Source organism: Silurus aristotelis (assembly GCF_946808225.1).
Source record: "Silurus aristotelis genome assembly, chromosome: 15".
Classification (NCBI taxonomy): domain Eukaryota; kingdom Metazoa; phylum Chordata; class Actinopteri; order Siluriformes; family Siluridae; genus Silurus; species Silurus aristotelis.
Genome location: NC_139588.1, coordinates 3,136,090 through 3,161,553, shown reverse-complemented (window position 1 = coordinate 3,161,553; position 25,464 = coordinate 3,136,090). Strand labels below are relative to the sequence as shown.

The 25,464-nt window shown below is 41.5% G+C and overlaps 2 protein-coding genes and 3 pseudogenes across 5 annotated transcripts; all 5 read right to left on the bottom strand.

The window, feature by feature from the left end:
* Positions 1-3,805: 3,805 nt before the first annotated feature.
* On the bottom strand, positions 3,806-4,241 carry LOC310738235 (histone H2B pseudogene; annotated as a pseudogene). The gene has a single exon. The product of its transcript is annotated as a histone H2B pseudogene (transcript).
* A 528-nt stretch (positions 4,242-4,769) lies between these two features.
* On the bottom strand, positions 4,770-5,081 carry LOC310738267 (histone H4; the record flags this gene model as incomplete). The annotated part of the gene is made up of 1 exon (XM_083563251.1): positions 4,770-5,081. One exon carries the CDS (start codon positions 5,079-5,081, stop codon positions 4,770-4,772), a length of 312 nt encoding a protein of 103 aa, XP_083419377.1.
* A 6,028-nt stretch (positions 5,082-11,109) lies between these two features.
* On the bottom strand, positions 11,110-11,574 carry LOC310738197 (histone H3.2). The gene has a single exon (XM_083563200.1). It carries the CDS (start codon positions 11,564-11,566, stop codon positions 11,156-11,158), a length of 411 nt encoding a protein of 136 aa, XP_083419326.1. The 5' UTR covers positions 11,567-11,574; the 3' UTR covers positions 11,110-11,155.
* Positions 11,575-12,088: 514 nt separating this feature from the next.
* On the bottom strand, positions 12,089-12,469 carry LOC310738218 (histone H2A pseudogene; annotated as a pseudogene). Its single transcript has one exon. The product of its transcript is annotated as a histone H2A pseudogene (transcript).
* A 536-nt stretch (positions 12,470-13,005) lies between these two features.
* Positions 13,006-13,628, bottom strand: LOC310738166 (histone H1 pseudogene; annotated as a pseudogene). Its single transcript has one exon. The product of its transcript is annotated as a histone H1 pseudogene (transcript).
* Positions 13,629-25,464: the final 11,836 nt, after the last annotated feature.

Here is a 25,464-nt window from a genome sequence, read left to right as displayed (position 1 = left end):
GTTTAATATTTATTTCTCGGTGGATTTATTTTTTAATATCCGACTAAATGAAGGATGTCGTGAATAAGTTTTTAAATAAAGTTTACATTTTTGTTCTTTTTTATATTTAATAACAATGGACGAGTTCTGAGTGAATCATGAATATTTAAGTAAATAAAAAAAGGAATAATAAAACTCGTTGTTACTTTTATATATTCTTTATTAAATTATATATTTAAAAATTGTATAATAGCTATCCTATTTTTTTATATATGTAGAATATTATTAGATACAAGATACATTGCTAGATTTATTATTATTATGATTATTATTGTTATTATTATTATTAATAAGATGATTATATTAATAATAACAGACTCTTGTACAGTTTCAGTGTAATTTTAACGAAATTTGAGGTAAAAAAAAAAACTGGACATCGGCGATTTTTGTAGTAGTAAAATGCTACCATCTAGTGGTAATATGAGACATTGCAACTTGTCGTCGTGCGGTACTTTTGATATGTTTGCTCTGTTTCCACACGTACGATTTTTACTTGTCGGACCTGTGTTTCATGGCAGGTTTTATTAGTAAAAACAAATGTTTAATGTTTATTTTTTGGTGGATTTACTTTTTAAATATCTGACTAAAGAAAGAACATAGTGAATACATTTTTAAATAAAGTTTTAATTTCGCCATTTTTATATTTAATAAAAATGGACAGGTTTTAAGTGAATCATAACGCCATGGCCCAATTTCAAATTAGGTTAGTACTGATATGGCTCTAATTCAAAGTACTTTGTGCTACAATGGCTCTCATTCAAATGATGGTGTGCTGCTAGGGACCCCAGCCCTGATGTGGCTACAGGGCCCTGGTGTGAAACACTATACTGCTACTATAGCTCTAATGCTAATTATGTAGTGCTGCTATGACTCTAAGTCAATTTATGTGGGCCAACTATGGCTCTGAGTCAAATTATGTTGGCCAACTATGGCTCTAATTTCAATTTTGTTTTGCTGCTATGGCCCTAGTGGGAAACACTGTTCCGCTACTGTGGCTCAATTTCAAATAATGTTGTGCTGTCCTGGCCCTGATGTAAAACACTGTTGTGCTACTGTAGCTCTAATGCTAAATATGTAGTGCTGATATGACTCTAATTCAAAGTACAGTGTGCTACTATGCCTCTCATTTAAATTATGGTGTGCTGCGAGGGACCCTAGCCCTGATGTGGCTACAGGGCCCTGGTGTGAAACAACAGGGACCTAGCAGCACAACATAACTTGAGTTAGAGTCATAGTTAGCATTAGAGCTATAGTAGCAAAACAATGTTGTGCTACTATGACTCTAACTCGAGTTATGTTGTGATACTAGGGCCCTGATGTGAAACACTATACTGCTACTATAGCTCTAATGCTAACTGTGTTTCACATCAGGGCCCTAACAGCACAACATACCTTGAGTTAGAGTCATAGTAGCACAACATTGTTCTGCTACTATAGCTCTAATGCTAACAATGTTGTGCTACTATGACTCTAATACAAATTATGTTGTGCTGCTAGGGCCCTGATGTGAAACACCGTACTGCTACTATAGCGCTAATGCTAATTATGTTGTGCTGCTATGACTATAATTCAAATGATGTTGGCCAACTATGACTCCAATTTAAATCATGTTTTGCTACTATGGCTCTAATTTAAAATATGTTGTGCCTCTAGGGCCCTGATGTAAAACACCGTGCTGCTACTATAGCCCTGATGCTAATTATGAAATGCCGATATGACAATACAAATCATGTGGGCCAACTATGACTAATTCAATTTACGTTGTGCTGCTAGGGCACTTATGTGAAACACTGTACTGCTACTATAGCTCTAATGCTAATTATGTTGTGCTGCTATGACTATAATTCAAATTATATTGGCAAACTATTGCTCTAATTTAAAATATGTTGTGCCTCTAGGGCCCTGATTTGAAACGCTGTGCTGCTACTGTAGCTCTAATGCTAACTGTGTTTCACGTCAGGGCCCCAGCAGCACAACATACCTTGAGTTAGAGTTATAGTAGCACAACATTGTTCTGCTACTATAGCTCTAATGCTAACTATGTTGTGCTACTATTGCTCTAATTAAAATTATGTTGTGCTACTAGGGCCCTGATGTGGAACACTGTGCTGCTACTGTAGCTCTAGTGCTAATTATGTTGTGCTACTCTGACTCTAATCCAAATGATCTTGGCCAACTATGGTTCTAAGTCAAATGATGCTCTGCTACCATGGCTCTAATTCAAATCATGTTGTGCTGTTATGGCCCTAGTGGGAAACACTGTTCCGCTACTGTAGCTCTAATAAGAATTATGTAGTACTGATATGGCTCTAATTCAAAGTACGTTGTGCTACTATGGCTCTTATTCAAATGATGGTGTGCTGCTAGGGACCCCAGCCCTGATGTGGCTACAGGGCACTGGTGTAAAACACTATACTGCTACTATAGCTCTAATGCTAAGTATGACTCTCACATCAGGTCCCTAGTAGCACAACATAACTCGAGTTAAACACTGTACTGCTACTATAGCTCTAATGCTAACTGTGTTTCACATCAGGGCCCTAACAGCACAACATACCTTGAGTTAGAGTCATAGTAGCACAACATTGTTCTGCTACTATAGCTCTAATGCTAACAATGTTGTGCTACTATGGCTCTAATACAAATTATGTTGTGCTGCTAGGGCCCTGATGTGAAACACTGTACTGCTACTATAGCTCTAATGTTAATTATGTAGTGCTGCTATGACTATAATTCAAATTATGTTGGCCAACTATGACTCTAATTTTAAATATGTTGTGCTGCTAGGGCCCTGATTCGAAACACTTTGCTGCTACTGTAGCTCTAATGCTAACTGTGCTTCATGTCAGGGCCCTAGCAGCACAACATAGTTCTGCAACTATAGCTCTAATGCTAATTACACAGTGCTGCCATGACTATAATTCAGATTATGTTGCCCAACTATCACTCTAATTCAAATTACGTTGTGCTTCTATCACTCTAAATCAAAGTATGTTGTGCTGCTAGGGCCCTGATGTAAAACACTATTGTGACGCCATGGCCCAATTTCAAATTATGTTGTTCCACTGAAGCGCTCATGTATATTAGGTTGTGCTGCTAGGGCGCTAATGGGAAACACAGTTGTGCTGCCATTGCACTAGTTCAAAAGATGTGCAAATATGGTTCTAATTTAAATTATTATTGTGCTGCTATGGCCCTGGTGTGAAACACTGTTCTGCAACTATAGCTCTAATGCTAATTACAGTGCTATTATGACTATAATTCAGATTATGTTGCACTGCTATATAGCCCTGATGTGAAACACCGTTAGCATTAGAGCTATAGGAGCAGAACAGTGTATCCCACCAGGGCCCTAGTAGCACAACATTATTTGAATTGGAGTCATAGTAGCACAACAGTTAGCAGAACAATGGTGTGCTACTATGACTCCAATTCAAATAATGCTGTGCTGCTATGGTTCTAATTCAAATTATGTTGTGCTGCTAGGACCCTGATGGGAAACACGGTTGTGTGACTATGGCCCTAATTCAAAAGATGATGTGCAAATATAGCTCAAAATTAAATTATGTTGTGCTGTTCTGCAAATATAGCTCTAATGCTAATTATGCAATGCTGCCATGAATATAATTTAAATGATGCTGTACTACTGTATCTCTAATGCTAAGGTTTGTTTACTTACCTCGTTATACAAAAGGTCATAGTCAGCGGGCGGGGAGAATTGCAGCCCCCGCAAAGAAGACCGCTCTTTGTATGAAAAAATGGGTGGCTCTTAAAAGAGCCGTTGGTTTTTATCTTAAAGACGGCGATAACACGCTTTACTTTGAGCTGGTGTACTTGGTGACGGCCTTTGTGCCCTCGGACACGGCATGCTTTGCAAGTTCACCGGGAAGCAACAGGCGCACGGCGGTCTGGATTTCCCTGGAAGTGATGGTGGACCGCTTGTTGTAGTGAGCGAGACGAGAAGACTCACCGGCGATGCGCTCGAAAATGTCGTTTACGAAGGAATTCATGATGCCCATAGCCTTAGAAGAAATGCCGGTATCAGGGTGCACCTGCTTCAGAACCTTGTACACGTAGATAGCGTAGCTCTCCTTCCTTGACTTTCTGCGCTTCTTGCCTCCTTTGCCGGCCGTCTTCGTGACAGCCTTCTTGGAGCCCTTCTTGGGCGCGGTCTTTGCTGGATCAGTAGGCATAATGCTGCTTCTCGAGGAAACTGCGAGAGAATGAAAAAGGACCGCCTCGCCGCCTCTCTATTTACAGACCTGCATTGTAATTACGTACAAGGGAAAGGAGTCGTATTATTGGTCACAAATCCAAACCTCATCATACAAGGCTCCGCCCTCCTCCCATCCTCTCCCGTTCCCTCTCCCCCGCCCCTGAGCTACTCTTTGTTTCCCTGCCCGCCGTTTTGTGCGCGCACACGCACAGACAAATATGAAGTATATATATATATATATATATATATATATATATATATATATAAATAAAAGAGAGAGACTTTGAGACAAAACTGTAGTGCTTGTGCAACATTTTACCTTATTAGAATATATCTATAATTATTACAAATTCCATTAGTCACATACACTTGAGAAAATAGTTATTTCCTCCCCTTCTCCGCCACACACACACACACACACACACACACAGTAAAAGAAATAATAGCTCATTTTGTAATATTTGGGTGGCTCTTAAAAGAGCCGTTGTGTTCACGTTATTTGGTAGGTAAGCGTTTAACCGCCGAAGCCGTAAAGAGTGCGTCCCTGGCGTTTCAGGGCATACACCACATCCATAGCGGTGACGGTCTTTCTCTTCGCATGCTCAGTGTATGTGACTGCATCGCGGATGACGTTCTCCAAGAACACCTTCAGTACACCTCGAGTCTCCTCGTAGATCAGACCGGATATACGTTTAACACCACCACGGCGAGCCAGACGGCGGATAGCCGGCTTAGTGATACCCTGGATGTTATCGCGCAGAACCTTACGATGGCGTTTAGCGCCTCCTTTACCGAGTCCCTTGCCACCCTTGCCTCTTCCAGACATGGTGCTGCTCTCACAAAGTCAAGCTGCTCAATAAAGAAGCCCCGCGCAATGCCCGCCTATTTATTCTCTCTCCACAGGACCTAGTTGAGAACAGGCGAGGGGGCGGACCTAAAACCAACGATCACACAAAACAATGTCTTCAAAGCGAAACGCCACAGCCGTTAACATGCTAGAGTCTTGTACTTCCTCAGGCTTTTTGTCCACACAAACATAGTGATATAGAAATAGTAATAGTCATGTAGTGGAATTGATTTAATTTGGTTTTTGCTCACAGCATGGTACACTCAATGCAGTTCAACACACAAATATTTAAATTGAGAATTATAATTAGAAAAACTGTTTTGACTCAGTTGCAATTTTTATTCCAGTAGAAGTATAAATCAAATTGCAGTTCTTGTTGCATTAAGTAGGCTTATATCATTATGAGGAATGCAAAATATTGCACACACTATGCTTTCAGTTACTTACACACTGTGCCACTACTGACCAAAAAGGTGTAAACCTGATGGGGGACAAAATATTGAGCTACTGTACATATGCAATTAAAAGGTTTTCGCATATCCCAACTCATCTGGAAGCTGGGGTCAGAGCGCAGGGTCAGCCATGGTACAGCGCCCCTGGAGCTGATAGGGCTAAGTGCCGTAAAAAAGAGTGCGTCCCTGGCGTTTCAGGGCATACACCACATCCATAGCGGTGACAGTCTTTCTCTTCGCATGCTCGGTGTATGTGACTGCATCGCGGATGACGTTCTGCAAGAACACCTTCAGTACACCACGAGTCTCCCCGTAGATCAGACCGGATATATGTTTATACGGTGGTGTTAAACGCCTTGCTCAAGGGCTCAACCAGTGCCTTGCTCAAGGGCTCAACAGTGGTAGCTTGGCAGTGCTGGGGCTTGAACCGCTGACCTTGTGATCAGTAACCCAGAGCCCTAACCACTGGACTACCACTGCCCTGCTTACACCACTACCAGTAGTAGTAGTAGTAGCGTTAATCTTGTACTATACTTTTCAACACACAAGAAATATAGCATGACTATTGTAGGAATGGCCCATGATTATTATTAATATTAACAAGCATTATTCTCATTTATATTAATGTGGTACTATTTGCATTAGCAGTAGTAGCAATAGTAGTAGTCGTATTAGTAGTAGAAGTAGTAGTAGTAGTAGTAGTAGTAGTAGTCAGTTATCCATACATCTCTCACATAGGCCAGGAGATTATGGTAATATTTGCATCAAGCATCAGAATGAGTGAGCATTGTGTGTACCTACATGGGCTGTAGAACATTGAGTAAATATATGTATATTATTTATCCAATTCAATAGGACGAAGTTTCAGAGACAGATGATGCTTCAGATACACAGTCACTTCTACAGCACCAATATTTTGATGGCACCTTAAAAAAGGGAAAAATGTTCCTTTATTGAGAAAACATATATGCAGATGCAAATACGGGTGCAGGAACAGGAACTCACAAATCATTCGTGAACATCATTCCACCACAGCAGGAGCTGACAAGCTGAGCAAACCCAGTGCTCAATCTGCACTAGTGTCCAGAAGTATATGGACAGGGCCACACACTTTGTCTAGGAGTGTGTGCATCTTTTACCTATGCTGCAAAATATGCAGTAAGGTCTCTATGTATTTGGACAGTGTCACGCTGACTTGTACAGACTGTCAATCAAACTATTATTCTAGAACTTAGCGCATCACGACACATTTTCCCTATTCTTAACTCATTCCTCAACTTACTAAGAATAATTATTAGGATCATGGTTGTTAGTAGTAGTAGTAGATGTAGTAGAAGAATTGGGTCTGAGATGAGATCAGAACAAACAAACATACACGAATTACACTTAAAGAAAAAAAAAAAAAGAAGAAAAAAAAAAAAAAGACCAAAAACACTTTATACTAGTGTTTAAGGGTATACAGGGATATTTCTAATAAAGGCAGAGTTCGGTGGACGTTGTAGAGCTTGACTGCCATCGTGTGGCAATGTTTACATGTTGCAGAAAAATGTAGATTAAAGAAATTGATGCTCACATCATTTTGTGTGATTATTGTGTATGGAACAGCCATTTACTCTAAGGTTTCGCATTAAAAGTTTGAGATGAGATCAGAAAAAACAAACACACAAACAAACAAACAACATTCACAAATTAAACCTTAAAAAATTAGTCCAAAAACATTTCATACTAGTGTTTAAGGGTATACAGGGTTTCTTCCTAAAATGAACTGTGAGTCCCTTTTTGTCTCGCTTCGTGTTTATCTAATAGGCCAGTAGAACACGTCATATATATCAAATTGCACTAGTGCCCATAACTATAGTCACAAGTTCCTAGATCATTTGAATATTTGTGTGCGTGTGTTTGTTTGTTTGTTTTTTATTTCTTGCTCTTCCCAAATCTCTTCTTTTGTCCAATGTTGCACAATATCCTGGAAAGTGTCGGTATATTTGTACTGTGTTACAATTTGAAGAGAGAAACAGAGTGAGAGTCAATAATGTCACATTAGAATAACATGTCTCTCTCTCTCTCTCTCTCTCTCTCTCTCTCTCTCTCTCTCTCTCTCTCTCTCTCTCTCTCTCTCGCTCTCTCTCTCTCATTTCAGCAAGTTGTTTGTTGAATTTAGCTGAGCTTATACTACAGTTAGCCCTGTCAACAGCTTGGCATCAGCACACATCTCTGTAACTGGACCCTGGACTTGCTTGAACACCTTCACCTCCTCCAGTCCCACACTCAGGGATGCGTATTGTACCCTTACTTATATTCACTTTTCCACTAATGAGTGCTTACCTGCCAAGGCCTTAGAAAGCATCATCAAGTTTGCTGATGACACCACGAATGGTAGGCCTGATCAGAGGTAAAGATGAGACGACTTTCAGGGAGGAGATCCAGCGCCTAGTAATTCACACCAACAGAGATGTTGTGGAGTGTGAATTCAGCCTCAAGTTACTTCAAGTCCTTATCTTCGAGGATCTCACCTGGTCACTGAACTCTTCTCTCTACTTCGCACATCCATGACTTTAGTACCACTCATATTACATCACTTCAATACCAGAAACTTTTTAAATGCGTTTCTTGCACATCCTTTCTGAACTGCTGCTATATTGCTCCTTTGCAGAACACTTTTTCTTTTTCTTTACATTTTTGCTACTCTTCAATTTTGTTCAATTTGTCTTGTCACAACAGGTTCACTGGCGGAGCTATTATGTGTTTTATGGATTGTCCTGCACTGACTTGTGTTGTCTTGCACTGTCTTATGTTGTCTTTGCACTGTTTGCACCAGGTTGCACACATGCACTTTATGTGGCAAGGACACTTAGCAGCCCTGTGTGTTCTGTTTCTGGAATTGTTGTTTAATGTAGCATCAGGGCTGGGATGCGAAGGTTCCGTTGTCTCATTTCACTGTGTACTGCGTCAGCTATATATGGTTGGAATGACAATAAAAGCTTCTTGACCTGACCTCTTGACTTGTCTCAACAACTCCTGTGATTGCTGAGGACACTTTAAAAGTCCTGTCTGTGCTACAGGATACTGGAGAACTTCTACAGCTGTACCATTTCTGTGTGGTACAGCAACTGCACTGCTCCAGGCCCTATAAAATAAAATGGAAAATGAAAATCTCCCAATGAATCATTGGCACTCAGCTCCCCATCTTGGAGAACATTCACAAGAAACACTGTCTGGAAAGGTCAAGTCAAGTCAAGTCAAGTTTATTTGTATAGCGCTTTTCACAACAGACATTGTCTCAAAGCAGCTTTACAGAAAACAACAGTGAAGGTGAATGGTGTGCGTTTGTCCCTGATGAGCAAGCCGTGGCGACAGTGGCAAGGAAAAACTCCCTTAGATGATATGAGGAAGAAACCTTGAGAGGAACCAGACTCAAAGGGGAACCCATCCTCATATGGGTGACATTAAGAGTTTGATCATAAATCTTTCAACAATACAGAACAATTTGTGATCATCATAGATCCAGCATCAGCTTCTCCATGCCAGGGCCTTTAAACACTCGGCATCTACTTCTCCATGATCATCCATAGGTCCATAATCTTCACGAGGTGGGACGTGACTGGAGCTGGCCAAACCTCAGGATGCCTCGGGATGGGGAGAGAGAGAGAAGCAGTGGAGAGGAATTAGCGTAGCTGCTGTTCATGATATTAACAGCACAAATTGATAATGTGCATGTGATCATGTATTCTGGAGCACAAGGTTATGATGTGATGTGTGTGATGTGTGTGATGTGTAGGCTTTGCTAAAAAGATATGTTTTTAATCTACACTTAAACTGGGAGAGTGTATCTGAACCCCGAACACTGTCAGGAAGACTATTCCAGAGTTTAGGAGCTAAATGTGAAAATGCTCTACCGCCTTTAGTGGACTTTGCTATTCTAGGAACTACTAGAAGCCCAGAGTTTTGAGATCTCAGGGAGCGTGGCGGATTGTAGCGTGTTAAGAGACTGGATAGATACATGGGAGCCAAACCATTTAGTGCTTTATAAGTGAGTAGCAGTAGTTTGTAGTCTATTCGAAACTTAACAGGAAGCCAATGTAGGGACGATAAGATTGGGGTTATATGATCGTATTTTCTTGACCTAGTAAGAACTCTTGCTGCTGCATTCTGAACTAACTGAAGCTTGTTTATTAATGACGCAGGACATCCACCTAGTAATGCATTACAGTAGTCTATTCTGGAGGTCATAAACGCATGGACGAGCTTCTCTGCATCAGATATAGACAACATGTTTCTTAACTTAGAAATATTTCTAAGGTGAAAGAAGGCTGTTTTTGTAACTTGATTGATGTGATTTTTAAAAGATAAGTTGCTGTCTAAAATAACTCCCAGGTCTTTTACCGTTGAACTAGTAGTTACAGAACAAAGGGCGCAGCAGTTGTCTGTGCAGAGCTCACAAGATCATCAAGGACCCTTCACATCCCAGTCACAAACTGTTTAACCTCCATCCATCAAGATCGAGATACAGAAACATACGCACCAGAACCAGCAGGATCAGGGACAGCTTTATTTCCATCCACCATCACCACACTGAACTCTACACTACACCGTTAGATCACTGTATAAGCACTGTATATGTAAATGTTACATATTGTTTTTTGTATACTCCGCATTCTCTACACATATTGTGCCTCACTTCCATCTGCACTACTATTATATTTATGTGTATCTGTATATACCTTACTGTACATCCTGCCACATTCATGTATATACAGATATATATTTCTATCTATCTAACGAACCTCTGAGCAGATGCTAAATGCATTCTCTTAGCTCTGTACATGTATCTTGCACAATGACAATAAAGTCAACAATAAATCTAATCTAAAATATAATATAAAATTACACTAGTGTCCATGAGTACTTGGAGAGGGCCACTATTCATTCATTTCATTGTGTTGCTGTTGGTATTGCACATTTTCCCACACAAATACATATACACATATACATGTGTGTGTGTGTGTGTGTGTGTGTGTGTGTGTGTGTGTGTGTGTGTGGAAATATATGCACATATATGGTTTGGACATATATGCACGACAACGAAAGAGAACATACATACAGTGCTTTAAATTCATGTTATGTCAAATTGTTCCTAACGCATAAAAACATGTTTAAATGGTCAGAATCGTAGTCAGCATACTAAAGTTATATGTGAGAGAATTAATACTATGATGAATGCAATTTATTGTTTTGTTTGTTTTTTTGTCTCCCTTAGAATACAAACGAGAACACGAGAATGGGAGGTGACACTTTGGCCACAAGATGGCAGTCACGCTCCGTGCAGAACAGCAAGCGACCTTCTTTTTGCATTTATTATTATTATTAATATTATTACTGTAGCCAAGAATTAAAATAATCTATAATAAAATACACAAAATGCTCAGCGACAGAGCCACAAAATCAGAGGTTTGCCGAAGCACTCCATTCGAATAACTAGTTATATATATATATATATAAAATCATTTGTTTAAAACAACCACGGTATAGACTTGCTCGTTTTACTGAGACAATGAGGTGGCTCTTAAAAGAGCCTTTGTGTATACTGGACAGAGTTATTGTTTAAGCGCGCTCTCCGCGAATACGGCGGGCCAGCTGAATGTCCTTGGGCATGATGGTCACTCTCTTGGCGTGGATGGCGCACAGGTTGGTGTCCTCGAACAGGCCGACCAAGTATGCCTCGCTCGCCTCCTGCAAAGCCATTACAGCGGAGCTCTGGAAACGCAAGTCAGTCTTGAAGTCTTGAGCAATTTCTCTCACCAGGCGCTGGAAGGGCAGTTTGCGGATGAGCAGCTCAGTAGACTTCTGATAGCGACGGATCTCTCTCAAAGCCACGGTGCCGGGCCTGTAACGGTGAGGCTTCTTCACGCCGCCGGTAGCAGGCGCGCTCTTGCGAGCAGCCTTGGTGGCGAGCTGCTTCCTGGGCGCCTTGCCACCAGTGGATTTACGGGCAGTCTGCTTAGTTCTTGCCATAGCGTTGAGCTGTGCACTTCGCGGAAGAAAAACAGAATGAAAAGCGCTAGCAAACGCTGGCTTTTTAAGCCTGAACGACGCCTCGCGTTCATTGGGCGTCTCGAAACCTCTCGTCTTGCATTGGATCGATCGCTATACGTCACTCGACGATTATTGGCTTAGACCTAGTCAGCGCCACAGTTTGAACACCCCACCCCACCCCACCCTCCCTCCCTCCCTCCCTCCCTCGGCTCTCTTGCACAGCACTGTTTTCCTCTGTTCTATAGTTACACAAAGACGGCCGTCGCAATTTAGAAAAAAAGTAAAAATACTTCCGTTATATTTATGCTTCTAAGTCACTAATGAGAATGGCATGATTATTAGACTATTCCAATGGGCTTTATTAAATGTGATTCTCTTGGGTGCAACTTTCTAGAATGAATACAATTATATACACAAAGTAACAAACTTGCACTTTTTGAGTCAAAGTGGGTGGCTCTTAAAAGAGCCTTTGGGTACTGACAAAAACAGCATTGGACTGCTTTACTTGGTCTTGACAGCCTTCTCAGTCTTCTTAGGCAGAAGTACAGCCTGAATATTAGGCAGCACACCACCCTGAGCGATGGTCACTCCGCCGAGCAGTTTGTTCAGCTCCTCGTCGTTACGCACGGCGAGTTGCAAGTGTCGGGGAATGATACGAGTCTTCTTGTTATCACGGGCAGCGTTACCAGCCAACTCCAGAATCTCAGCGGTCAGATACTCCAGCACAGCCGCCAGGTAAACGGGAGCGCCGGCACCGACGCGCTCAGCGTAGTTGCCTTTACGCAGAAGCCTGTGCACACGGCCTACAGGAAACTGCAGTCCTGCCCTGGATGAGCGAGTCTTGGCCCTGGCTTTGCCACCGGTTTTGCCTCTTCCACTCATTTTGCTGTAGATCAGATTTGTTCAAGGAACAAGTCGATAATAGTGAACGCTTCGCGCTGAAAACTCAGATATAGGCAACACAGCCACTCTCTCATTGGCTTAGAACACCATGTGATCAACATCCAATCACAAATGCACAAATGGTGACATTCATTCAGCCTTAGCCTAACAACCCCCCCCCCCACACACACACCTCCCCTTCCCTAATAGTCTCTGTGTGTGTGTGTGTGTGTGTGTGTGTGTGTGTGTGTGTGTGTGTGTGTGACTGAGGATTGAGCGCGCGCTCATGGGAGACACAGGTATCAGGAAACAACATTCATGTGAAATGTGTACAACGACACATATATCATATAATCATAAGCATCTTTATAACTACTACATAGTTTGCGTATCCATATGTCATAAATCCCTATCTTGTATTCGCGTTCACTTTCATCATGGGAGGATTCAAAATGTTGCTCTTTGGGGGAAAATATAGGTGGCTCTTAAAAGAGCCGTTTAGTTAAGGTAGAGATGAAATAAACAAACAAACATGTTTACTTCTTCTTGGGCGCTGTCTTTTTCGCCTTTGCAGCCTTGGGCTTCGCCGCTTTGGGCTTCACGGTCTTTGCTTTCTTGGGGCTCTTGGCTGCTTTTTTAGGAGTCGCCGGCTTTTTCGCTTTCTTCGGGCTCTTGGTGGCTTTTTTAGCAGCCGCTGCGGGCTTCTTTGCCTTCTTCGGGGACTTCTTGGCGGCGGCAACAGGTTTCTTGGCCGCCACCTTCTTGGGCTTCTTCGCCTTAACAGCGACGGGCTTCTTCGCCTTAGTTGCGGTCTTCTTTGCGGGCTTCTTGGCTTCGGTCTGCTTCTTGTTTAGCTTGAAAGAGCCAGACGCGCCGGTCCCTTTGGTCTGTAGAAGAGTTCCCTTCAACACGAGACCCTTGACAGCGAGCTTGACGCGGGAGTTGTTCTTCTCCACGTCGTATCCGCCGGCGGACAAGGCTTTCTTCAGGGCGGCGAGCGACACACCGCTCCTCTCCTTGGACGAGGAAACCGCTTTGACGATGAGCTCGCCGACGCTGGGGCCGGCTTTCTTGGCCCTCGACGCTGCTTTCTTTTTCGGCGCTTTAGCCGGCGCGGCGGCGGGCGCGGGAGCAACTTCTGCCATCTCTCTAGTATCTGTAGTATCTCAGTGCGAGTCAGACTCTGTATACGCTGTGTAACACACAGAGACCTCCCGCCCCTCTGCTGGTGGGCCGGTCTTAAAACCGAGCATGAGAACGTTGTAGACTCAACCGGGCAGCCGCCGCTTCCGCGACACGCTCGCGAGTGTGTTTTCTCGCAGCGTTTCTCGTCGTAAATAAGACGCCGAAGACAAGATCCCGCGCGAATATGCACACATTTCGCGCGTACGGGCTTGCAAGTGTTCCGCGAGGCCCGTCATGGCCAAATAGAGAGCAGTGGTCGCTCTCGTTTTGCACGGAAGTGCACCGCGCGCCTGGCGCTCGAGCCGGCGCTCGGCGCATTTTGTGCAGAGTGCAGTGTAAAAAGGGGTGAGTTACATCCATGTCGGCGGAACAGCGTGTGTTTCACGTGAACGGCGAGCCTTGTCAATGTGTCTGACGCATTGGCAGTGTGTGAATGCTGTGCGTAGTATTGGGAACGCTGGCTCTTGTGGGCTGTGTGAAGCACGTGTTAGTGTATGGAGCAGGTGTGCAAACTCCCCGTGTGCCTCCCGCAGCCGGACTCCCTATATCTTTGTCATCGTCTGGTCTTCGCCACTAGGCCTGGCGCGCCTCGTGCATGGCCCCGTGCTCTAGTAGTCCCAGGCCGACAGGTGTGCCTCGTTGCCCGCATAACCCTAATTCCGATCAGGTCAGGCTGTGCTAACCCTAATTCGAACAGTGCCAACCCTAACACTAACTCCAAGTCATTCAGGCTGCGCCAACCCTAACTCTATGTCATTCAGGCTGTGCTAACCCTAATTCGAACAGTGGCAACCCTAACCCTAACTCCATGTCACTCAAGGCTGCGCTAACCCTAATTAGAACAGTGCCAACCCTAACCCTAACTCCATGTCTTTCAGGCTGCGCTAACCCTAATTAGAACAGTCCCAACCCTAACCCTAACTCCATGTCACTCAGGCTGTGTAACCCTAATTCCAGCAGTGCCAACCCTAACCCTAACTCCATGTCACTCAGGCTGCGCTAACCCTAATTAGAACAGTCCCAACCCTAACCCTAACTCCATGTCATTCAGGCTGCGCTAACCCTAATTCGAACAGTACCAACCCTAACCCTGTTCCATTCAGGCCGCTCTAACCCTCAATTGAAAAGTGGTAATCCTAACCCTACCTTTGTGCTGCACTAAGCCAAACTCAAATTAAGTTGTTCTGCTATGGCCTTAATGTGAAACACTGTTGTACTACTACAGCTCTAAAGCTAACTATGTAGTCTTTCTATGACTCCAATTCAAAAGATGTTGTGCTACTATGGCAGTAATATAAATTATGTCGTGCGGCCATGGCCCAAATTCAAATTATGTTGTTTTACTATAGCCCTAATTCAGATTCTGTTGTGCTACTATGCCTCTGAATGGAAGTATGTTGTGCTGCTATGGCCCTGATGTGGATCAATGTTCTTCAACTATAGCTCTAATGATAATTCTGTTGCGCTACTATGATTCTAATTAAAAAATTTTTGGCCAACTATGGCTCTAAGTTAAATGATGGCGTGCTACTGTAGTTCCAATTTAAAATATGTTGTGCTGCTAGGGCCTTGATGTCAAACACTTTTGTGCTACAGTAGCTCTAATGCTAATAATGTAGTGCTGATGTGACTCTAATTAAAATTATGTTAGCCAACTATGACTCTAATTCGAATTATGTTGTGCTACTATGGCTCTAATTCAAATAATGTTGTGCTGCTATGGCCCTAGTGGGAAACACTGTTCTGCTACTGTGGCTCAAATTCAATTCATGCTGTGCTGTCCTGGCCCTGATGTAAAACACTGATGTGCCACTGTAGCTCTAATGCTAATTATGTAACGCCGATATGACTCCAATACTAATCATGTGGGCCAACTATGGGTCTAAGTTAATATATGTTGTGCCTCTAGGGCCCTAATATGAAACACTGTACTGCTACTATAGCTCTAATGCTAACTGTGATTCACATCACGGACCTACCAGCACAACATAGGTAGCATTATAGCCATAGTAGCAGAACAATGTTGTGCTACTATGACTTTAATTCAAATTCGGTTGTGCTGCTAGGGCCCTGATGTGAAACACTGTGCTGCCACTACAGCTCTAGTGCTAATTATGTTGTGCTACTATGACTCTAATCCAAATGATGCTCTGCTACTATGGCTCTAATTCAAATCATGTTGTGCTGTTATGGCCCTAGTGGGAAACACTGTTCCGCTACTGTGGCCCAAATTCAATTCATGCTGTGCTGTCCTGGCCCTGATGTTAAACACTGATGTGCCACTGTAGCTCTAATGCTAACTATGTAATGCTGATATGACTCCAATACAAATCATGTGGGCCAACTATGGGTTGGCCCTAGTAGCACAACACAATTTGAATTAAAGTCATAGTAGCACAACATTGTTCTACTACTGTAGCTCTAATGCTAACTATGTTGTGCTACTATGGCTCTAATACAAATTATGTTATGCTGCTAGGGCCCTGATGTGAAACACTGTACTGCTACTATAGCTCTAATGCTAATTATGTAGTGCTGCTATAACTATAATTCAACTTATGTTGGCCAACTATGACTCTAATTCAAATTACGTTGTGCTACCATGGCTCTAATTTGAAATATGTTGTGCCTCTAGGACCCCGAAGTAAAACAATGTGCTGCTACTATAGCCCTAATGCTAATTGTGTAGTGCTGCTATGACTCTAAGTCAATTTATGTGGGCCAACTATGGCTCTGAGTCAAATTATGTTGGCCAACTATGGCTCTAATTTCAATTTTGTTTTGCTGCTATGGCCCTAGTGGGAAACACTGTTCCGCTACTGTGGCCCAATTTCAAATAATGTTGTGCTGTCCTGGCCCTGATGTAAAACACTGTTGTGCTACTGTAGCTCTAATGCTAAATATGTAGTGCTGATATGACTCTAATACAATGTACAGTGTGCTACTATGCCTCTCTTTCAAATTATGGTGTGCTGCGAGGGACCCTAGCCCTGATGTGGCTACGGGGCTACAGGGCCCTGGTGTGAAACATCAGGGACCTAGCAGCACAACATAACTTGAGTTAGAGTCAAAGTTAGCATTAGAGCTATAGTAGCAGAACAATGTTGTGCTACTATGACTCTAACTCGAGTTATGTTGTGCTACTAGGGCCCTGATGTGAAACACTGTACTGCTACTATAGCGCTAATGCTAACTGTGTTTCACATCAGGGCCCTAGCAGCACAACATAATTTGTATTATAGCCATAGTAGCACAACATAGTTAGCATTAGAGCTATAGTAGCAGAACAACCCTAATTCGAACAGTGCTAACCCTAACTCCATGTCACTCAGGCTGCGCTAACCCTAATTCGAACAGTGCCAACCCCAACCCTAACCCTAACTCCATGTCATTCAGGCTGCGCTAACCCTAATTCGAACAGTGCCAACCCTAACCCTAAACCTAACTCCATGTCACTGAGGCTGCGCTAACCCTAATTCGAACAGTGCCAACCCTAACCCTAACCCCAACTCCATGTCACTCAGGCTGCGCTAACCCTAATTCGGACAATGCCAACCCTAACCCTAACTCCATGTCACTCGGGCTGCGCTAACCCTAATTCGAACAGTCCCAACCCTAACCCTAACTCCATGTCACTCAGGCTGCGCCAACCCTAATTCGAACAGTGCCAACCCTAACCCTAATTCCATGTCACTCAGGCTGCCCTAACCCTAATTCGAACAGTGCCAACCCTAACCCTAATTCCATGTCACTCAGGCTGCCCTAAGCCTAATTCAAACAGTGCTAACTCTAACCCTAATTCCAATCAGGTCAGGCTGCACTAACCGTAATTCGAACAGTGCCAAACCTAACCCTAATTCCATGTCACTCAGGCTGCTTTAACCCTAATTCGAACAGCACTAACCCTTACCCTGTTCCATTCAGGCCGCTCTAACCCTCAATTGAAAAGTGGTAACCCTAACGCTGAATACCTTTGTGCTGCACTAAGCCAAACTCAAATTAAGTTGTTCTGCTATGGCCTTAATGTGAAACACTGTTGTACTACTACAGCTCTAAAGCTAACTATGTAGTCTTACTATGACTCCAATTCAAAAGATGTTGTGCCACTATGGCAGTAATAGAAATTATGTCGTGCGGCCATGGCCCAAATTCAAATTATGTTGTTTTACTATAGCCCTAATTTAGATTCTGTTGTGCTACTATGCCTCTGAATGGAAGTATGTTGTGCTGCTATGGCCCTGATGTGGATCAATGTTCTTCAACTATAGCTCTAATGCTAATTCAGTTGCGCTACTTTGATTCTAATTCAGATTATTTTGGCCAACTATGGCTCTAGGTCAAATGATGGTGTGCTACTGTAGTTCCAATTTAAAATATGTTGTGCTGCTAGGGCCTTGATGTCAAACACTGTTGTGCTACAGTAGCTCTAATGCTAATTATGTAGTGCTGATGTGACTCTAATTAAAATTATGTTAGCCAACTATGACTCTAATTCAAATTATGTTGTGCTACTATGGCTCTAATTCAAATAATGGCGGCTGCTATGGCCCTAGTGGGAAACACTGTTCCGCTACTGTGGCCCAAAATCAATTTATGCTGTGCTGTCCTGGCCCTGATGTTAAACACTGATGTGCCACTGTAGCTCTGATGCTAATTATGTAACGCCGATATGACTCCAATACAAATCATGTGGGCCAACTATGGCTCTAAGTTAATATATGTTGTGCCTCTACGGCCCTGATGTGAAACACTGTGCTGCTACTATAGCTCTTTAGCTAATTATGTAGTGCTGCTATGACTCTGTTAATTTAATTGGGCCAACTATGGGTCTAATTAAAATTATGTTGTGCTGCTAGGGCCCTGATGTGAAACACTGTGCTGCTACTGTAGCTCTAATGCTAACTGTGTTTCACATCAGAGCCCTAGCAGCACAACATAATTTGAATCAGAGCCATAGTAGCAAAACATAGGTAGCATTAGAACTACAGTAGCAGAACAATGTTGTGCTACTATGACTTTAATTCAAATTGTGTTGTGCTGCTAGGGCCCTGATGTGGAACACTGAGCTGCTACTACAGCTCTAGTGCTAATTATGTCGTGCTACTATGACTTTAATCCAAATGATCTTGGCCAACTGTGCTGTCATGGCCCTAGTGGGAAACACTGTTCCGCTACTGTGGCCCAAATTCAATTTATGTTGTGCTGTTATGGCCCTAGTGGGAAACACTGTTCCGCCAATGTAGCTCTAATAAAAAATATGTAGTACTGATATGGCTCTAATTCAAAGTACGTTGTGCTACTATGGCTCTCATTCAAATTATGGTGTGCTGCTAGGGACCCCAGCCCTGATGTGGCTACAGGGCCCTGGTGTGAAACACTATACTGCTACTATAGCTCTAATGCTAACTGTGTTTCACATCAGGGCCCTAGCAGCACAACATAACTTGAGTTAGAGTCATAGTAGCACAACATTGGTTTGCTACTATAGCTCTAACGCTAACTATGTTGTGCTACTATTGCTCTAATTGAAATTATGTTGTGCTGCTAGGGCCCTGATGTGAAACACTGTGCTGCTACTGTAGCTCTAATGCTAACTGTGTTTCTCGTCAGGGCCCTAGCAGCACAACATAGGTAGCATTAGAGCTACAGTAGCAGAACAATGTTGTGCTACTATGACTTTAATTTAAATTGTGTTGTGCTACTAGGGCCCTGATGTGGAACACTGTGCTGCTACTACAGCTCTAGTGCTAACTATGATGTGCTACTCTGACTCTAATCCAAATGATCTTGGCCAACGATGGCTCTAAGTCAAATTATGCTCTGCTACCATGGCTCTAATTCAAATCATGTTGTGCTGTTATGGCCCTAGTGGGAAACACTGTTCCGCCAATGTAGCTCTAATGAAAATTATGTAGTACTGATATGGCTCTAATTCAAAGTACGTTGTGCTACAATGGCTCTCATTCAAATTATGGTGTGCTGCTAGGGACCCCAGCCCTGATGTGGCTACAGGGCACTGGTGTAAAACACTATACTGCTACTATAGCTCTAATGCTAACTGTGTTTCACATCAGGGCCCTAACAGCACAACATACCTTGAGTTAGAGTCATAGTAGCATGTTCTATGAACATTGTTCTACTACTATAGCTCTAATGCTAACTATGTTGTGCTAATATGGGTCTAATACAAATTATGTTGTGCTGCTAGGGCCCTGATGTTAAACACTGTACTGCTACTATAGCTCTAATGCTAATTATGTAGTGCTGCTATAACTATAATTCAACTTATGTTGGCCAACTATGACTCTAATTCAAATTACGTTGTGCTACCATGGCTCTAATTTGAAATATGTTGTGCCTCTAGGGCCCTGATGTAAAACACTGTGCTGCTACTATAGCCCTAATGCTAATTATGTAATGCCGATATGACTCCAATACAAATCATGTGGGCCAACTATGGCTCTAAGTTAATATATGTTGTGCCTCTAGGGCCCTGATGTGAAACACTGTGCTGCTACTATAGCTCTAATGCTAATTGTGTAGTGCTGCTATGACTCTAAGTCAATTTATGTGGGCCAACTATGGCTCTGAGTCAAATTATGTTGGCCAACTATGGCTCTAATTTCAATTTTGTTTTGCTGCTATGGCCCTAGTGGGAAACACTGTTCCGCTACTGTGGCCCAATTTCAAATAATGTTGTGCTGTCCTGGCCCTGATGTAAAACACTGTTGTGCTACTGTAGCTCTAATGCTAATTATGTAGTGCTGATATGACTCTAATTAAAAGTACAGTGTGCTACTATGCCTCTCATTTAAATTATGGTGTGCTGCGAGGGACCCTAGCCCTGATGTGGCTACAGGGCTACAGGGCCCTGGTGTGAAACATCAGGGACCTAGCAGCACAACATAACTTGAGTTAGAGTCATAGTTAGCATTAGAGCTATAGTAGCAGAACAATGTTGTGCTACTATGACTCTAACTCGAGTTATGTTGTGCTACTAGGGCCCTGATGTGAAACACTGTACTGCAAATATAGCTCTAATGCTAACTGTGTTTCACATCAGGGCCCTAGCAGCACAACATAATTTGTATTATAGCCATAGTAGCACAACATAGTTAGCATTAGAGCTATAGTAGCAGAACAACCCTAATTCGAACAGTGCTAACCCTAACTCCATGTCACTCAGGCTGTGCTAACCCTAATTCGAACAGTGCCAACCCTAACCCTAACTCCAGATCATTCAGGCTGTGCTAACCCTAATTCGAACAGTGCCAACCCTAACCCTAACTCCATGTCACTCAGGCTGCGCTAACCCTAATTCGAACAGTGCCAACCCTAACCCTAACTCCATGTCACTCAGGCTGCGCTAACCCTAATTCGAACAGTGCCAACCCTAACCCTAACTCCATGTCACTCAGGCTGCGCTAACCCTAATTCGAACAGTGCCAACCCTAACCCTAACTCCATGTCACTCAGGCTGCGCTAACCCTAATTCGAACAGTGCCAACCCTAACCCTAACTCCATGTCACTCAGGCTGCGCTAACCCTAATTCGAACAGTGCCAACCCTAACCCTAACTCCATGTCACTCAGGCTGCGCTAACCCTAATTCGAACAGTGCCAACCCTAACCCTAACTCCATGTCACTCAGGCTGCGCTAACCCTAATTCGAACAGTGCCAACCCTAACCCTAACTCCATGTCACTCAGGCTGCGCTAATCCTAATTTGAACAGTGCCAACCCTAACCCTAACTCCATGTCACTCAGGCTGCGCTAACCCTAATTTGAACAGTGCCACCCCTAACTCCAGGTCACTCAGGCTGCGCTAACCCTAATTCGAATAGTGCCAACCCTAACCATAACCCTAACTCCATGTCACTCAGGCGGCGCTAACCCTAATTTGAAGAGTGCAACCCCAACCCTAACTCCATGTCATTCAGGCTGCACTAACCCTAATTCGAACAGTGCCAACCCTATCCCTAATTCCATGTCACTCAGGCTGCTTTACCCCTAATTCGAACAGTACCAACCCTAACCCTGTTCCATTCAGGCCGCTCTAACCCTCAATTGAAAAGTGGTAATCCTAACCCTACCTTTGTGCTGCACTAAGCCAAACTCAAATTAAGTTGTGCTGCTATGGCCTTAATGTGAAACACTGTTGTACTACTACAGCTCTAAAGCTAACTATGTAGTCTTACTATGACTCTAATTCAAAAGATGTTGTGCCACTATGGCAGTAATAGAAATTATGTCGTGCGGCCATGGCCCAAATTCAAATTAGGTTGTTTTACTATAGCCCTAATTCAGATTCTGTTGTGCTACTATGCCTCTGAATGGAAGTATGTTGTGCTGCTATGGCTCTGATGTGGATCAATGTTCTTCAACTATAGCTCTAATGCAAATTCTGTTGCGCTACTATAATTCTAATTCAAATTATTTTGGCCAACTATGGCTCTAGGTCAAATGATGGCGTGCTACTGTAGTTCCAATTTAAAATATGTTGTGCTGCTAGGGCCTTGATGTCAAACACTGTTGTGCTACAGTAGCTCTAATGCTAATTATGTAGTGCTGATGTGACTCTAATTAAAATGATGTTAGCCAACTATGACTCTAATTCAAATTATGTTGTGCTACTATGGCTCTAATTCAAATTATGGCGTGCTGCCATGGCCCTAGTGGGAAACACTGTTCCGCTACTGTGGCTCAAATTCAATTCATGCTGTGCTGTCCTGGCCCTGATGTAAAACACTGATGTGCCACTGTAGCTCTAATGCTAATTATGTAACGCTGACATGACTCCAATACTAATCATGTGGGCCAACTATGGCTCTAAGTTAATATATGTTGTGCCTCTAGGGCCCTAATATGAAACACTGTACTGCTACTATAGCTCTAATGCTAACTGTGATTCACATCAGGGACCTACCAGCACAACATGATTCGAATTAGAGCCATAGTAGCACAACATAGGTAGCATGATAGATAGATAGATACACAGCAACGAAATGCAGTTTGGCATCTACCAGAAGTGCAAAACTTAGCAGTCGTGCAAAAGTGCAGATAAACATCTAGCATATTTACAGTGCAGATAACTATCTAGCATATTTACAGCAAGTGGTATATATGAAAGTATATACAGTGAATAAATATAAAGGCTATTTCAGTGTAGAGATGTGTGGACATTCAGAAGTACAGTGAATAAATATAGAGGTGTACAGTAATTAAGAAAATGTGCAGAAATGAAAGGTTACAGATCACAAGATTATGGCATTAAGGAGTAGCAAGCTGAATAAACAGTCTACTATATATAAAATATATATATATATATATATATATATATATATATATATATATATATATATATATATATATATATATATATATATATATATATATATATATATATATATATATATATTTTTTTTTTTTTTTATATATATATATATATATATATATATATATATATATGTATATATATATATATATATATGTATATATATATATATATATATATATATATATATATATGTATATATATATATATATATATATATATATATATATATATATATATATATATATATATATATATATATATACATATATATATATATATATATATATATATATATATATATATATATATATACATACATTGTATACACAAATGAATGTTAAATGTTGGGCAGAATGTACAGTAATGATAAAGATTAATTAAGCAAATAATAAAATGATTAAAATTGTTGTTACTTTTATATATTCTTTATTTTATTATATAATTTAAAATTTTATAATAGCTATCCTTTTTTTTATATATATGTAGAATATTGTTAGATACAAAATACATTACTAAAACTTTCTTTCGGCTTCTCCCATTAGGGGGCGCCACAGCGGATCATCCGCATGTTTGATTTGGCACATGTTTTTACACTGGATGTCCTTCCTAACACAACCCTCCCCATTTATCCGGGCTTGGGACCGGCACTAAGGCTTGTGCAACCCTAATGGCCTAAAGACCACCAGGGAACCTACAAGATTTATTACTAGATTTATTATTATTATTATTATTATTATTATTATTATTATTATTATTATTATTATTATTATTATCATAATAATAATAATAATAATAATAATAATAATTATTATTATTATTATTAGAAAGATGATTATATTGATAATAACAGACTCTTGTACAATTTAAGTGTAATTTTAATCAGTCTTTTACTTCATTATTTATTTTTTACAAAACATTTTACTTTTACTCATTATTTTTTTCCCCCATAAATATCTGTACTTTCTACTTCTTACATTTTCAAAAACAGACTCGTTACTTTAATTTTATTCCATCTGGTGAAAAGTGTTGAACACATGAAGAAAGGCAGGTGAAAAAAGGCATGGAAGCCGAGACACCAGCTGAAATCAATCAGTAATTAGAAAGCAGTCCTGCCCCGTGTCAGTGAAAATCAATATCAGCTGCTTCAGTCCCAACTAATGGCCTGTATAAAGATGTCTCATTACCAAGGTGTCACACAAGAAACATCTCATGATGGGTAAAAGTGAAGAGCTCTCTCAAGACCTTCACAACCTTATTGTTGCAAAACATACTATAAGCATTGGTTACAGAAGGATTTCTAAACTTCTGAATGTTCCAGCGAGAACTGTTAGGATCATAATCCAGAAGTAGAAAGAACATCATCTCACCATAAAGCAGCCATGACCAGGTGCTCCTCACAAGATTTCAGACAGAGGAGCAAAAAGAATATCAAAAGAGTTGTCCAAGAGCCAAGGACCACTTGTGGAGAGCTTCAGAAAGACCTGGAATTAGCAGCTACAACTGTTTAAAAGAAAAGTGCCTGCTGCCAAAGAAGGGAGACCTGACGCAGCTGAAGAACTGGCGCCCAGTGTCACTACTGTACTGTACTGTACTGTATAGGTATGTTGTTCTCTATTTCCAATATGAAGTATGTAAAAGTAGGAACTCTTAATCTAAATGCTGCTAGAGCTGGTCAGAAAAGAATGGTGTTGTTTGAGTTTATAAAGCTGAAACGGATTGATGTCATGTTTATTCAGGAATCACACAGGGATCATAAAACTGAAGTGGATCGGATGTTCTCTACTAGTGGAGGAGTAGCAATACTCTTTTCAAAACACTTTCTACCAACCTCTTACAAAATGGAAGAAATAGTTAAAGGGCACATTTTAAAAGTACAAGCAAAATTCGAAAACACAGAAATGAATTTTTGTTATGTTTACGCACCTACGAAGGGGCAGAAAAAAATCCTCTTTCTAAACAAAATCAGCTCCACTTTAAAAAACATCAATTCAGAAGGTTTTTTGTTTCTAGGTGGGGATTTTAATTGCACTGAAGATGATAAACTGGATAGGAATCACATAGAACCACATATTAGCTCTCAAAAAACACCTGTACAGCTGATCAGAACTTCTTATTTGTGTGACATTTGGAGGAACATGAATACTAAGACCAGGCAGTAAACATGGCCCACAGCAGGGATAATGTTTTATCTATGGAGAGACTCGATAGATTCTATGTAATCAGTTTTCATGCAAATCGTTTTAAAGACTGTAAAATCGTCCCGCAATGGAAAAACTAGAAAACTACAACCCCAAATCAGAAAAAGTTGGGACAGTATGGAAAACGCAAATAAAAAAAGAAAGTAGTGATTTCTAAATTTACTTTGACTTGTATTTCATTGCAGACAATATGAACACAAAATATTTCATGTTTTGTTTGGTCAACTTCATGTCATGTGTAAATATACATCATTTCCTGTCATTCAGACCTGCAAC

What these genes read in the sequence shown, in the direction of transcription:
- LOC310738197 (XM_083563200.1), bottom strand. Translation starts at nt 11,566, where the DNA reads ATGGCAAGAACTAAGCAGACTGCCCGTAAATCCACTGGTGGCAAGGCG.